This window comes from Bufo bufo, chromosome 4 (genome assembly GCF_905171765.1).
Source record: "Bufo bufo chromosome 4, aBufBuf1.1, whole genome shotgun sequence".
NCBI classification, from domain to species: domain Eukaryota; kingdom Metazoa; phylum Chordata; class Amphibia; order Anura; family Bufonidae; genus Bufo; species Bufo bufo.
In genome coordinates, this window is record NC_053392.1 from 80,110,234 (window position 1) to 80,126,456 (window position 16,223).

The following is a 16,223-nucleotide window of genomic DNA, read 5'->3' on the forward strand; positions in this document are numbered from 1 at the left end:
CAACCCAATGTGAGAAGCGTTCACTCCCGGCAATCACCTGCTCGCTAGTGGAGGAAACCTCTGCTATAACATGCAGCAATCTCCTCCACAGCATGGTGATCAGGGTGGGTTCACATCACGTTTTAGGTCTCCGCTTGATCATGGGCGTCCGCAGGGAGGGGCAAGGGGGGGCAAGTGCCCCAGTGCCCCTCCCCCCCCCCCCCCCCCCAGGGCCAGCAGAAGTGGGGGGGGGGGGGGCACAGGGAGATGAACGCTTCCATTGTGGAAGCGCTCATCTCCATAGTCATCTGTATCGCCGTCCTCAGGACAGCGATACAGATGACTGTGCTGAGGCAGGTGAGGGAGAGGTGTGTCCCTTTCCCTTCCTCTGATAGGCTGCAGGCACTAGGCCGGCGCAGGCAGCACGATGATGTCATTGCGCCACCTATTGCGCCGCCTGAGCCGTACAGCGCGGGACACAGGCCGGAAGAGGCCTGCATCGCATCGCTGCCAAGGAGGTAAGTATATGTGGGGTTTTTTTTTTTGTACAATACTGGTGGCTACCGGCACATTATGAGGGGGGCTGTCGCTACCGGCACATTATGAGGGGGGCTGTCGCTACCGGCACATTATGAGGGGGGCTGTCGCTACCGGCACATTATGAGGGGGGCTGTCGCTACCGGCACATTATGAGGGGGGCTGTTATTACTGGCACATTATTGGGGGCACTATAGGGGCATCTACTGAGGCCACAAAGAAGGGGTGTTTTATATGGGGGGCTCTGTACAGTAGCATTTTATACTGGGACACGTTATGGTGGGTACTTTGGGGAAGGGGGGAGAGGAGTACTATGGGGTCATCTACGGGGGCACTGAGAAGGGGGATTTTATACTTGCAAATTATGGGGGACACTGAGTAAATCTACTGGGGCATTTTATACTGGTACATTATGGGGGGCACTAGGAGGAAGGGGGGAGAGGAGCACTAGAGAGGCATTTACTGGGGGCACTATATAGGGGTATTTTATACTGGCACATTATGGGGGCACTATAGGGACATTAGCTCAACTGTGGGCATTACAAGGGGGTATTTTTTGCACTGTCACATTATAAGGAGAATTATTTCTACTGGGGGGGGGGGGGGGGGGGCTTTATTATTCCCCCATGGTATGACCCCCTAGTAGCAGCACCAGCCTCTCCCTGCTCTGCTATCCCTCTGCCCCTTCTCCAAATTCTTATTATGAAATCTTTCTCATTAGGATAAAAACACAACATCAGCTCCGCCGAGCCCCCGGCCAACGTGTTGAAGTGGTGTCCGAGATCCCCAAGGGCCAAGCCAAGTAATTGTAAGTTTTCATGTGAAATATGTTTATGTTATACACATATAGCCTACACTGTGCCACACAATATACAGTATACCTCTACACTGTGCCACACAATATACAGTATACCGCTACACAATATACAGTATACCGCTACACAATATACAGTATACCGCTACACTGTGCCACACAATATACAGTATACCGCTACACTGTGCCACACAATATACAGTATACCGCTACACTGTGCCACACAATATACAGTATACCGCTACACTGTGTAGTCTGTTGTATAAGCACCATTGTTTTGTGTCGACGGACAGAAAATAATCTGGAAGGGCCCCTCCCGAGACCAGGCTCTGGATCCGCCACTGCACAGCTCATGCGTTATTATACTTTGTGATAATGAATATGCCCCTCCCTTTCATTACATTCTCATAAACAAGCAGAGCATGGAAGTCAATAAAATTATGCCCCCCCCTGGAAAAATTTCTGCAGACGCCCATGCGCTTGACGTATACGTTAGAATATAAAAAATACAAAACCGCAGCACACCACGTTCTTGTATCCTGTGGAGTCCAGTAGAAAACAACATTTTATTTTTATATTTTTTTTTACAATGGAACAGACGCCACTGTATGGCATCAATCTGAGGCATCCATACAGGTTACACAGATGGGAAAAACGTGATCGCTATGCCACTGCTTATCTCCACGCCGTATAGTGGTTGGCGAGCAGCGGATCGTAATTAGACACCACGATTAATTAAGCCTGTATTACATTGCCTTTTTTTTGCAGTTGATTGCTAATGAGCGTTCGTATGAGTGCGCGTTTAGACAGCACGATCCGATTATTCCACCCAATGAAGGAGCATATTGCTCATTCATCAGGTGACACGCGGCACCTTTAGGCCCCTTTTTTACACAAGCGTGACGGATTGGCTCCGGATGCGTTCCGTAAAACTCGCACGACTTTGAAAGCAAGTTCAGTCAGTTTTGTCTGCGATTGCATTCAGTTCAGTTTTTGTCCCGCGCGGGTACGATGAGTTTTAATAGGTTTTTCATGCGCGTGATCAAAAAAAAAATTGGGTATAGAGCTGAGGACATGGGTTACTAGATGGCCACTAGCACATCCGCAATACCCAGTCCCCATAGCTCCGTGTGCTTTTATTGTGTCAAAACGATTTAATACATATGCAAATTAACCTGAGATGAGTCCTGTCCCTGAGATGAATGCTGGGCTCCTTCACGCTGGACTCCTCTCAGGGACAGGACTCATCTTAGGTTCATTTGCATATGGATCAAATAGTTTTGATACGCAGATTTTATTTTTTTTCTCTGCAAAATTTGACCCGCATGAAGTTCCTCATGTGCCTCCACCCACATTCGTGTGCAGGAGGCCTACAGGTGTGAGGATATGGCGGCAGAACATAAAAACTATTAAATATTTAAAGGGGTTCTGCAGTTTGTTTAAACTGATGATTTATCCTCTGGATAGATCATCAGCATTTGACCGGCGGGGGTCCGACACCCAGGACCCCTGCAAATCAGCTGTTTGAGAAGGCAGCAGCGCCACGGCCTTCTCGCTGTTTACCGCAGGCCCAGTGATGTCACGACCAGTATCACTGGCCTGGGCTGGGCTAAGCTCTGTTCACTTGAATGGAGCCTAGCTCCGCCCAGGCCATTGGATACTAGTCGTGACGTCACTGGGCCAGTGCCGCTGGCTTCTCAAACAGCTGATCGGCGGGGGTCCCGGACCCCCACCGATCAGATGCTGATGATCTATCCAGAGGATAGATCAGTTTAAACAAAGTGCAGAACCCCTTTAAAGGCTATGCACACATTTGGGAGCAATTTTTTTGTTATTGCATTATACTTATTTTGAGCTAAAAAAAATAAATAAAAATTCAGTTGGTCTTTTTAACAATATGGAATCCTTTTTTCTGTACAGAGCCGAGATGCTCTACTAGCTGCCTGAGGAGCAGATGGACTCCTGAGTGCTTCCGTGGTGTTCCTTTCCGTTGCTCCGCAGCGCAATTAAATATGAAGTCACATTTTTTTGCGGTGCAGACAGACCACGGACCCATTCAAGTTGAATGGGTCCGGCTCATTGCACAGATGTTGCCCATGCATTGGGGACCATAATTGCGGTCTCCAATGCACGGAACGGCCATGTGCACGAGGCCTAAGAAAGTGGCCTAAATGTGTTTATGACCCCTCAGTAGTTTAGAAATAAAGGTAATTAGGCTACTTTCACATTAGCGGCAGCCTTCTCCAGGACGGTGGGTGAACAGCCTGCTGGATCCGTGCTGCCGCTAGTGCACGCATGCCGCCGGAGGTACGCTCCGGGACCATTGACTATAATGGGGGCAGGACGGAGGTCCAGCAACAGCACAGCAAACCTGCCGAGAGGCAGCCAGAATAAAACACTCCATTATAGTCAATGGGGCCAGTGCGGACCTCTGGCGGCACGCGTTCACTAGCGGCAGCCAGAGAAGGCTGTGGCTAATGTGAAAGTAGCCATAAATGTATCCTCAAAATACATTATAGACTTCTTGTTCCACTGAATTCTGATGCCATGTTGCCCCATTCGCAGTGTCATGGAAATCTTGTGGCCTCCACCAGTAGCATTTGAGATAGTCAGACTGTGGAGGCGATTATGGCCTAGTGCCCCCTAGAGGAAGCTGCTGGTGACCAGAATTTTAAGTTACACAGATGGGACTTTAGAGCTCTGCCCCGATAGTCCATGTCACGTACAAACCATCCTGGCACCTGATGCGCGTTCACTCACTCAATCGGTATATTGAGCATAAAGCACACCCCAAACACAGTCCACGCTCATCATTACAGCCAATGTGATGCCAGCACAAAGTGACAGACGCTGCTCTCTGGCATCAAACGGATAAAACACTATTTAAAAGGCTATGGATTCTTAGAGCACACAAGGACTAAACATCATAGTGTCAAGCTTTACTTCTGCTTCCCTGACTGTGGAAGGTAGATGGTGCACAGTCGGTGTTGGCTGCTCTCACATCGAGAGACCTGGTTATGGCATCAAGCAGGTTTTATACCTTCATCCATGAGTCAGGACCGGCCTTCAGTACCTCCAAGTAATTTACTAATCAATAGCTTAGGTTATTACTGGACAGTAGGTAATAAAGTGGGGAAGGACCTGGAATGTTAAATTGGTAATTATCTAAAGTGAATCCCCACCACCCCTTGTTCACTATAGTCGGGGAAGCCTGTACACACAAGGGTCACAGAACGAGGGGAGTTTTGGCAACGTTCATTCAATGGAGCATTTGCTCGTTCCTCAGGAAGAAAGATGCCGGATTATCGGCAGCATCTCTGCCGGTGTAATCGGGAATGTGCTGCCGATAACGAACAGAATAAAGGCCGATGCAAATGAGCGCCGGTGGATGTATTACCACCCAATGGCACTTGAAGTGCCCATATATCAGGCAGTCTAATACCGCCTCACGGTCCAGTCCTGCATACAAAGGCTTATTGGCGTTCAGATATTAACTATTTATTGGCCAAAAAGACATGTCAGCTTTTCATCAGAGTCCATATGAAGGGACAGTTACAGTAATGAAAGTTTCGTTAATATTTAGCCCTACAACCTAGTGTGTGTTTCCAAACATTTGGATAGCAGCCACGTGGAGCAAGAGATACTCGGATGAGTGTGCGCGGGGGTGTGCGATCCTTCTATGAAGACCTCGTGAACAGCCCGGTCCTACGCCGATGTCCTCACTACATCTCCCTGATGACCCCAAAGTGTCCCCTGATCAGAAACACACCTTCTGGTTTTCTCTTCTACTCACTTTAGGTTGATGGATATCAAGGGCAGCAGAGGACACACCCGGAGGTCTTCAGCGAGTACCCTCGGAGCAGAACGGCCTAGGAAGAGTCAGATGGCCACCGATCCGATAGTGCTGACCAATCCCTAAGGAAAGGTCATCAATAGTCAAGTCCTGGCACCCCCTTGCTGTGCTGGGGTCTGCGGTTTGAATCTAATCTATATGGCGTTGTACGAGTTTCCTCTGGGTGCTTCCGGTTTCCCCGTACATACTAAATTTATACAGACAGGTTCATTTAGAACAGGCATGCTCAACCTGCGGCCCTCCAGCTGTTGTAGAACTACAACTCCCACAATTCCCTGCAGTAGACGGTTCGGGCATGCTGGAAGTTGTAGTTTTGCAACAGCTGGAGGGCCGTAGGTTGAGCATGCCCGATTTAGAACTTATATAGTGACCCTCAAAGGGGATGAGCACCGATGTGGTGCAGAGTATTTTGGGGCCATATAAAAAGAATAAAAACCGACAGAAGAGAAAAGAATTTGAAAACTAAATTAAAGGGGTTCTCCGGGCTTTTAAAATTGATGACCTATACTCAGGACAAGTCATCAATATCAGATCAGCGGGGGTCCGAAACCCCTGCCGATCAGCTGTATGAAGGGAGGGCGCTCGCAGTGCGAGCAGGAACTGCGTAGCCCACATAACCAAGCTTCCCTATGGACAGGTTTCCAGGGTGCAGGACCCCCACCGATCAGAGGTTGATGACCTACTGTGGGGATATGCCACCAACCGTGCAGAAAACCCCTTTAAGAGGAACATTACGATAATACCAATCAAGTTAGAGGGGGGCTAAATAATTTAAAATTAACTTCCCCATTTAAAAAAAATTAATCATTGGTCTGTGTCCGAAAGTTGCGCTGCCATGATTAAAGGGGTTGTCTCACCTGGCAAGTTCAGAGCTGCCGCTGCTCACCAGCCCTGATCTTCCTGACGTGTACGGGAGCGTTTGATTGATGGGGAACGCGCTTGGACAGGCAAGAGGTGAGGTCGTCATCCTAGCACAGTCTGCCTCTGCAAGGGCGTTCCCGAGCCGGTGCTACTATAGGGACATCAGCGAAATAGCGGCGTACAAAAACTCCAGGGCTACTGTGCATGCCTAAGAGCTGTTCCACACTAACTACAAGCGCAGTCACGGGTGGCAGGGACGGGCCTATGCATGCTCCAGCTATCCCGGCCACCAAAGAGGTCGGATCAATTTTTCCACCGTGAGCAAGAGTGGCCACCGCTGCTGTACTGTAGCAGTGGCTGTAACCCCCAACAACGAGCAATCTATAATGGGTGGAAAAATAGAACAAACAGTGACAAAGATGCAATTTGGACAAACGGATTAACGTTTTAAGAAGTATAAGGGTCATTTGAGGTTGGACAACCCCTTGAAGGACAAGTCATGCTTGGTCATAAACGCGTAGGTCTGGTTTTTACCATACAAGATGTTTTTAAGGATTTTTCAGTAAAGTTTTTACAGAGTGCTGGAGATTTTTCACGTTGAATGCGTTCTACAAATAAAATATAAAAAGTACTGTTATAATCCCATGTGGAGAACACCATAAGGGGAGAATACATATTTTTTTTTTTTTATATATATATATATATATATATATATATATATATATATATATATATATATATATATCATAGACCCCCCAAAATGGTATTAATATAACTTCTCTGCTACAAAAAAATAAATAAAATAAGCCTCCAGACGGCTCTGTAGATGGAAATGCTAAAAGTTATGGGGTCAGAACATGGCAATGCAAAGATTTTGGAACTATTAAAACGACATATATTTGGTATCGCTGTAATTGTACTGAACCACAGACCAAAAAGGTAACACTTAATTTTTACTGCCCATGGCACGCCCCAAATATGAATCTGGAGAACAATGGTAGAATTACCAAAGGTTATTACATCATGAAATAAAGATTCGTTTTTTAATTATGTAGAATAAGGCTGTACGTGGACTCCCATATTGTAGAATGGATCAGGCAGTGGCTGAGGGACAGACAACAGAGGGTTGTAGTCAATGGAGTATATTCAGACCATGGTCTTGTTACCAGTGGGGTACCTCAGGGATCTGTTCTGGGACCCATATTGTTTAATATCTTTATCAGTGAAATTGCAGAAGGCCTCGATGGTAAGGTGGGTCTTTTTGCTGATGACACAAAGATTTGTAACAGGGTTGATGTTCCTGGAGGGTTTAGGAAAACTAGAGGAATGGTCAAAAATCTGGCAACTAAAATTTAATGTTGATAAGTGGAAGATAATGCACCTGGGGGGTAAAAACCCAAGAGCAGAATATACAATCAGTGATACAGTCCTAACCTCAGTATCTGAGGAAAGGGATTTAGGGGTCATTATTTCAGAAGACTTAAAGGTAGGCAGACCTGTGTCATAGAGCAGCAGGAAATGCTAGCAGAATGCTTGGATGTAGAGGGAGAGGCATTACTAGTAGAAAGAGGGAGGTGCTCATGCCGCTCTACAGAGCACTAGTGAGACCTCATTTGGAGTACTGTGCGCAGTACTGGAGACCATATCTCCAGAAGGATATTGATACTTTGGAGAGAGTTCAGAGAAGAGCTACTAAACTAGTACATGGATTGCAGGATAAAACTTACCAGGAAAGATTAAAGGACCTTAACATGTATAGCTTGGAAGAAAGACGAGACAGAGGGGATATGATAGAAACTGCTAAATACATAGAGGGAATCAACAAGGTAAAAGAGGAGAGCATATGAACTGATGGTTTTTCAAGGAAGTTCAAACAGTTTTGTCTGCGATTGCGTCCAGCGCTTGCGCTTTTTCTGTCCAATTGCATGGGAAATAATAATAATCTACATCTCCTAGAACCATCAGTGAAAAACCCATTACATCCAGAGGTCTTCCGTTTTTCACGCAGGTCCCATTCACCGCTATGGAGCCAGGACCGTGTCAAACGATTCTTCCTGAACGCAGAGAGGATACGTGAAACACGACGCTCATGTGCACAGAGCCATTGAAATGAATGGGTCAGGATTAAGTCCGGATGAGACGCGTTCTCTGCACGCATCACATGTGAACGCTCGTGTGGTTTTGTATGGCAGCTGCGGCACAGGACAGCTACTGGAACTGGAAGACTGGACTGGCCAAGCCGCAGTCAATGGCGCACAGCTCCTCGCACACAGTGTACGCTGGGACCGCAGGCACGTCATATGGGACACACCGAGCAACTCTTCTAGGGGAGGACGTGTCCGTAAACAGGCATTCAATGGAGGGATTAAAGTACAGGGGCGGATCATTTCAGGGGCGCGCGGTTGTTTGTGTGAATGAGCCCTTAGGGAATCCTGAGATAAAGGGAGTCTATCACCTAATCCGCTCCACACTTCTCTGCGGTCCTCTGGTGCGGCTGGTGACTTCCGCCGGACGGATTTTGCGCTAAAGACAGTCTCCTGCGAAGTCCAACTACCTGTTCCTCTGCCCATAATGGGCACAGCAGTGCGCAGGACAAGTGCCAGAGGGCCTGGGCACTTGCTGCAGTAACGCTGCCCCTGGGCACTTAACGAACCTCATTAGCATAAGTTTAAAAAGCCTATTTTTCTAAATCTCGGCGAGGGACAGAAGAAATAAAGGTACTACTGTAAGGTGGGCAAAGGAGTCTATAACCTGGCGGCTCATCTTTTGGTCAGACTGGAAAGGGACTTCAAAGAGCGTCTCTCGGGGTGGAGGACCCGACCTGACCAACAAAGACAATCCATTCCTATGAATGGGCGATGTGTAATATGTCATTTACCCAGTGGTGGCGCTGCAGGAAATATTACCACTTACTACCAGGTTTACACACAGGCTGGTCCGGGCAGGAGGACACTTATCCAAGTAGATTGCACGTCTCAGCATTAAACGTTTATCCAGCGTGTGAACGGAGCCCTGTGGATCGGACACGTACCGCGCATGCTTTCCCAGTAGGGGTGCACACAGGCGTCCGCTCAGCCACGCTTTACATTATGGAGCTTCGTAGACCAGATGACGATCACGTGTGATGCCAGATGGAAAACATCAAAGAATCCAAGGGCAAAGCCGGTGACCGAGAGCCCGACCTCCCCATCTGCCGGAGTGCGACAGGACGCAGATATAGGGGATGTGCACATAGGGGGGGGGTATACGCAGAGGACGAAAATCTGCAGAGCTCTGAAGTATAAAACCCCAATTCTGCCAAAAAAGTCCCATGTGGAGGGAGCCTCCCCTTTTTCAAGAACCTAATTGGTTGGTGGGTGGCATGGGGTCGACCATGACCTGTATGGGAAGGAGCACCGTCCTCTAGTTACCTCCAAAGCAAGCTTTTGGGGGTTTTTCCGCACATTTCATTCACATCTGGGCCGGCTCTGCTCAGCAGCTGCTCCTCTGTTGACATGTGGGAGGCGCAGAGGGTGGTGTGCTGGCCCCGCATGAACTTGTAGAACACAAGCCGGCGGCGTGCTGCCACCAGATCCACGAGCGCTGGACAATGACCGCCTCACTGCAGGCCGAGCGGAGGGATGTAACAGAACCGATGACAAACTCTTTAAGAGGACCTGTCACCTCTCCCGACACATCTGTGTAACCCCCTTCACGAGGTAATCCCATCTCACACAATGAGGCACGTGGGTCCCACCTATCACGTAAACGCATCAAGCCTGTGCGGTGCCCTACATTCATGTCTACGGGGCTTGACGCGCTTGACTATTTCCATCAGACCCCTAGAAATGAATGGGACCGGTGGCCGCGAAATCATGGTGAACTCCCATTCATTTCTATGGGGATTCAGAAAATAGCAAAGAGCGCCACTCAGCTATTTTTGCTGGACCAATAGGAATGCTTGGCGGTGCCCGGACTGGCACTGCTAGCCACCACTTAGCCAGCTTCGTTTTCAGTTGCGTTTACGAGATAGAGGTGGGACCCACACTTATCAGTCATATGCCACCAATGTTCAAGATGGGAATACCCCTTTAAATAATAATTCAGGAGCATCTTCGGTTAGAACTCAGTGTTGATGTGCTGTTCCTCTGTTATTCCTCCTGAAAATGTGTGAATGAACTGACAACTAGGGGTTATTATTACTCTTCATAATGGAAGTGTATCTACGTAGTCTGGCAGCGTCTGATCAGTGCCAATGTCAGAGACACAACCCAATAACAAGGGGAATTATATCGCCTTATGGTCAATTCGACCGACAGATCCTCTAGGCTACACGGCACAGCAGAGCCGACAGATCCTCTAGGCTACACGGCACAGCAAAGCCGTCAGATCCTCTAGGCTACACGGCACAGCAGAGCCGACAGATCCTCTAGGCTACACGGCACAGCAGAGCCGACAGATCCTCTAGGCTACACGGCACAGCAGAGCCGACAGATCCTCTAGGCTACACGGCACAGCAGAGCCGACAGATCCTCTAGGCTACACGGCACAGCAGAGCCGACAGATCCTCTAGGCTACACGGCACAGCAGAGCCGACAGATCCTCTAGGCTACACGGCACAGCAGAGCCGACAGATCCTCTAGGCTACACGGCACAGCAGAGCCGACAGATCCTCTAGGCTACACGGCACAGCAGAGCCGACAGATCCTCTAGGCTACACGGCACAGCAGAGCCGACAGATCCTCTAGGCTACACGGCACAGCAGAGCCGACAGATCCTCTATACTACACGGCACAGCAGAGCCGACAGATCCTCTAGGCTACACGGCACAGCAGAGCCGACAGATCCTCTAGGCTACACGGCACAGCAGAGCCGACAGATCCTCTAGGCTACACGGCACAGCAGAGCCGACAGATCCTCTAGGCTACACGGCACAGCAGAGCCGACAGATCCTCTAGGCTACACGGCACAGCAGAGCCGACAGATCCTCTAGGCTACACGGCACAGCAGAGCCGACAGATCCTCTAGGCTACACGGCACAGCAGAGCCGACAGATCCTCTAGGCTACACGGCACAGCAGAGCCGACAGATCCTCTAGGCTACACGGCACAGCAGAGCCGACAGATCCTCTAGGCTACACGGCACAGCAGAGCCGACAGATCCTCTAGGCTACACGGCACAGCAGAGCCGACAGATCCTCTAGGCTACACGGCACAGCAGAGCCGACAGATCCTCTAGGCTACACGGCACAGCAGAGCAGACAGATCCTCTAGGCTACACGGCACAGCAGAGCCGACAGATCCTCTAGGCTACACGGCACAGCAGAGCCGACAGATCCTCTAGGCTACACGGCACAGCAGAGCCGACAGATCCTCTAGGCTACACGGCACAGCAGAGCCGACAGATCCTCTAGGCTACGCGGCACAGCAGAGCCGACAGATCCTCTATACTACACTACACAGGAGAGCCGACAGATCCTCTATACTACACCACACAGGAGAGCCGACAGATCCTCTAGGCTACACCACACAGGAGAGCTGACAGATCCTCTAGGCTACACGGCACAGCAGAGCCGACAGATCCTCTATACTACACTACACTGGAGAGCCGACAGATCCTCTAGGCTACACGGCACAGCAGAGCCGACAGATCCTCTAGGCTACACGGCACAGCAGAGCCGACAGATCCTCTAGGCTACACGGCACAGCAGAGCCGACAGATCCTCTAGGCTACACGGCACAGGAGAGCCGACAGATCCTCTAGGCTACACGGCACAGCAGAGCCGACAGATCCTCTAGGCTACACGGCACAGCAGAGCCGACAGATCCTCTATACTACACTACACTACACAGGAGAGCCGACAGATCCTCTATACTACACCACACAGGAGAGCCGACAGATCCTCTATACTACACCGCACAGCAGAGCTGACAGATCCTCTATACTACACTACACAGGAGAGCCGACAGATCCTCTATACTACACCACACAGGAGAGCCGACAGATCCTCTAGGCTACACGGCACAGCAGAGCCGACAGATCCTCTAGGCTACACGGCACAGCAGAGCCGACAGATCCTCTAGGCTACACGGCACAGCAGAGCCGACAGATCCTCTAGGCTACACGGCACAGCAGAGCCGACAGATCCTCTAGGCTACACGGCACAGCAGAGCAGACAGATCCTCTAGGCTACACGGCACAGCAGAGCCGACAGATTCCAGGCAGCGTTTTCAGCTCTGTACAGGTCCCCAAGCGCCAACTCACCCCTTCCGATGACATGCAGCGATGTCGCGGACCGGGTGCGAGTGTCCTCACGTGGTCGCTGCCTCCAGATCCTGCAGCTTTCCTTCCTATCTTAGTCTTCACTTTGGGATTAGGGGGTCAGTCACAATTTCTCCGGGTCAGGCCAAATAAAGCGGATCCGGACGTGGCCGGGATATTTGTGCAACTCATGCACTGAAATCCGTACACAACACCCCGACATGGGGGACCACTCTGCTACACGGAAGGTGCAAACGTTTTCCACTCTGCAGCAACCGCGCCAACATACCAGGGCGGCGTAACGACGGGCACTGCCGACGCCTCCTGAAGGGTCTTCTGTGAAGATGATTTTGGAAAAGACTTCCTGTCTCCATTATCTTCTGCCACTTTATATAAACCAAATAATGCTCTAGCTATTTCAAAACTACAACTCCCAGCATGCTCTGAAACAAAAAATCTAAAGAGTCGACTTTCAACAAAACTACAAGCGAGATCAGACCCAACATGGGGGAGGGGGAAGAATCCGGCATGATCAGCAGAAACAAAGCAAGAATACAAAAGAAGAAAACTTTATTTGTATGCCCCGGGTGCAGAGCGCAGTAATTGCAGGGAGGCTCCGGCCCGGAGGGTGAAGCAACATGTAAGGTGCAGCCTGATCTCAGCGCTGTGCCCCCATCCACCAGAGAGGGCGCTCAGCCGCCTCCTGCACACAACTCTTGTTCTTTTGTAGACTCCAGACAGCTCTGCACACAACCCGAGCAGCACCTGCTGTGCCCACACTACACCCAGACCACAATGGGCACAACGCCCTGCTGAGCCCGGGCACTAGACACGCACACAGAAGTGCTGGAGAACACCGGCTCCTCCTGACGTCACTGCCCAGCGGGAGGTCACGTGACCAAAGTTGTCATCGAGTAAAAGTGGATCATAACAAAAGGAGAGTCATGTAACTGGGGCTGATGTAGCAGAGCCGAGTTAGTCATCCCCATGCAGATTTCTATTGCCATGGTGTCCTGAGGAACCAAGCACAGTGCCCTACATTGTATAGTGGCTGTGCCGCACACTAATGTCATACTACTATACACTGACAGTAAGATATACTGTACTACTAACATACTACAATACTCTATAATACTGTAATGTCATACTACTATACACTAACAGTAAGATATACTGTACTAACATACTACAATACTCTATAATACTGTAATGTCATACTACTATACACTGACAGTAAGATATACTGTACTAACATACTACAATACTCTATAATACTGTAATGTCATACTACTATACACTAACCGTAAGATATACTGTACTACTAACATACTACAATACTCTAATACTGTAATGTCATACTACTATACACTAACCGTAAGATATACTGTACTAACATACTACTGTAATGTCATACTACTATACACTGACAGTAAGATATACTGTACTACTAACATACTATAATACTGTAATGTCATACTACTATACACTGACAGTAAGATATACTGTACTACTAACATACTATAATACTCTATAATACTGTAATGTCATACTACTATACACTGACAGTAAGATATACTGTACTACTAACATACTACAATACTCTATAATACTGTAATGTCATACTACTGTACACTGACAGTAAGATATACTGTACTAACATACTACAATACTCTATAATACTGTAATGTCATACTACTATACACTGACAGTAAGATATACTGTACTAACATACTACAATACTCTAAATTACTGTAATGTCATACTACTATACACTGACAGTAAGATATACTGTACTAACATACTACAATACTCTATAATACTGTAATGTCATACTACTTTATACACTGACAGTAAGATATACTGTACTAACATACTACAATACTCTATAATACTGTAACGTCCTGCAGACACTGCCTCACAGTACATGGAAGTAATATACAGTATATAGCCGAGGAGCGCTGCGGGGACGGGTCCTAGAGAATAGAATTTGCTTAGGGTTCTTTCACACTAGCGTTTGTATTTTCCGTTATTTAGATGCGTCATAGGGTCTCAATACCGGAGAAAAACGCTTCAGTTTTGCCCCCATTCATAGTCAGTGGGGGGACAAAACGTAACTTAACGGAATGCGCCAAAATGCATTCTGTTCCGTTCTCGTACCGGAGAGCAGCAGGTTGTAGTTTGCTTTCCGTCCTGGGATGCGGAGCAAGACGGATCCGTTATCTCTGACAATAGAAAACAGATCTGTACAACCGGATCCGTCCATAACGGATGGCATATGTAATAACACATCAGAGGACAGTGCAGGAGGGGATATAGTAGAGGAGAGCTGAGGAGACCAGAAACATAGAGACCACAGTAGAGGAGACCAGAAACATAGAGACCACAGTAGAGGAGACCAGAAACAGAGACCACAGTAGAGGAGACCAGAAACATAGAGACCACAGTAGAGGAGACCAGAAACATAGAGACCACAGTAGAGGAGACCAGAAACATAGAGACCACAGTAGAGGAGACCAGAAACATAGAGACCACAGTAGAGGAGACCAGAAACATAGAGACCACAGTAGAGGAGACCAGAAACATAGAGACCACAGTAGAGGAGACCAGAAACATAGAGACCACAGTAGAGGATACCAGAAACATAGAGACCACAGTAGAGGATACCAGAAACATAGAGACCACAGTAGAGGATACCAGAAACATAGAGACCACAGTAGAGGATACCAGAAACAGAGACCACAGTAGAGGAGACTAGAAACAGAGACCACAGTAGAGGAGACTAGAAACAGAGATCACAGTAGAGGAGACTAGAAACAGAGACCACAGTAGGAGACTAGAAACAGAGACCACAGTAGAGGAGACTAGAAACAGAGACCACAGTAGAGGAGACTAGAAACATAGAGACCACAGTAGAGGAGACTAGAAACAGAGACCACAGTAGAGGAGACTAGAAACATAGAGACCACAGTAGAGGAGACTAGAAACATAGAGACCACAGTAGAGGAGACTAGAAACATAGAGACCACAGTAGAGGAGACTAGAAACAGAGACCACAGTAGAGGAGACTAGAAACAGAGACCACAGTAGAGGAGACTAGAAACAGAGACCACAGTAGAGGAGACCAGAAACATAGAGACCACAGTAGAGGAGACTAGAACATATAGACCACAGTAGAGGGGCGCTGAGGCAGGGCAGACAGGACTGGGGCAGACACAATGGCCGCTGCTCCGTCTGCCTCCGCCTCGTCCCCGCTGTACCTTGGCCGGTGCTGTCCTGCTGGAGAGCCGGCTCTGTCCGGAGCGGGTCCGGGATGAGATGAACCTCCCGTCCGGCCCTTGCAGGGCGCTCCGCCGGGTCTTCACCATGTTGTTAGCGGCGGCCGGTAAGCCCGGGATCTGGCTTCTGTCCTAGACGGGCGCCCCTGTCCCTGCAGCTCTCCGCCGCCTGTCCTCCAGGCCGCCCCCGCCTGCACCGCCCGGCAGCTCCTCACACTCCGGCGTTCCTCCGGATCAGGCTAAGCCGCCGCCGCCGGCCGCCATTTCCCTTTCTCTGCTCAGTCAGGCTCTCCGCCGCTTATTCCTCCCGTCACCAGGGGGCGCCGAACTTGCTGTCAACTCTATGGTCTTTGGGTAAATCCCTTTATCCGAGGTCACGTGAATGCAGTGGAAGCGGAGGGCGCCATTTTTGTTTCAGTAAAAGAGGGCAAATGTTGGGAATGAGAGAGGACAATTTTGTCAGTTGTCAGAGAGCATTGTGTGTCTACTGGGTCAGTGGTCGATCACATTTGATTTCCACCCATCACATTCCTTGCAATAAGCCAGGAGCCTGGGGTGATATATTAATCAGGCCTGCATGTTAGTATGTCAGGGGCTGTGCTCCACTGTGTAAGACCAGAATATTTCTTATATCTGTCGCAGAGGCCCACCAGACTTAATGGTT

General features: G+C 48.9%; 1 protein-coding gene across 4 annotated transcripts in view; it reads right to left on the minus strand.

Moving 5' to 3' along the window:
- The window catches only part of ATAD2B (ATPase family AAA domain containing 2B), a 136,151-nt gene extending 120,304 nt beyond the window's left edge, over positions 1-15,847 (minus strand). For all 4 annotated transcript variants that reach the window (XM_040427412.1, XM_040427411.1, XM_040427409.1 and 1 more), the window contains exon 1: positions 15,542-15,847. In XM_040427412.1, coding sequence (XP_040283346.1) covers positions 15,542-15,649 — 108 coding nt within the window. In that variant the 5' untranslated portion in view covers positions 15,650-15,847. The remainder of the gene's footprint in view (positions 1-15,541) is intronic.
- Positions 15,848-16,223: the final 376 nt, after the last annotated feature.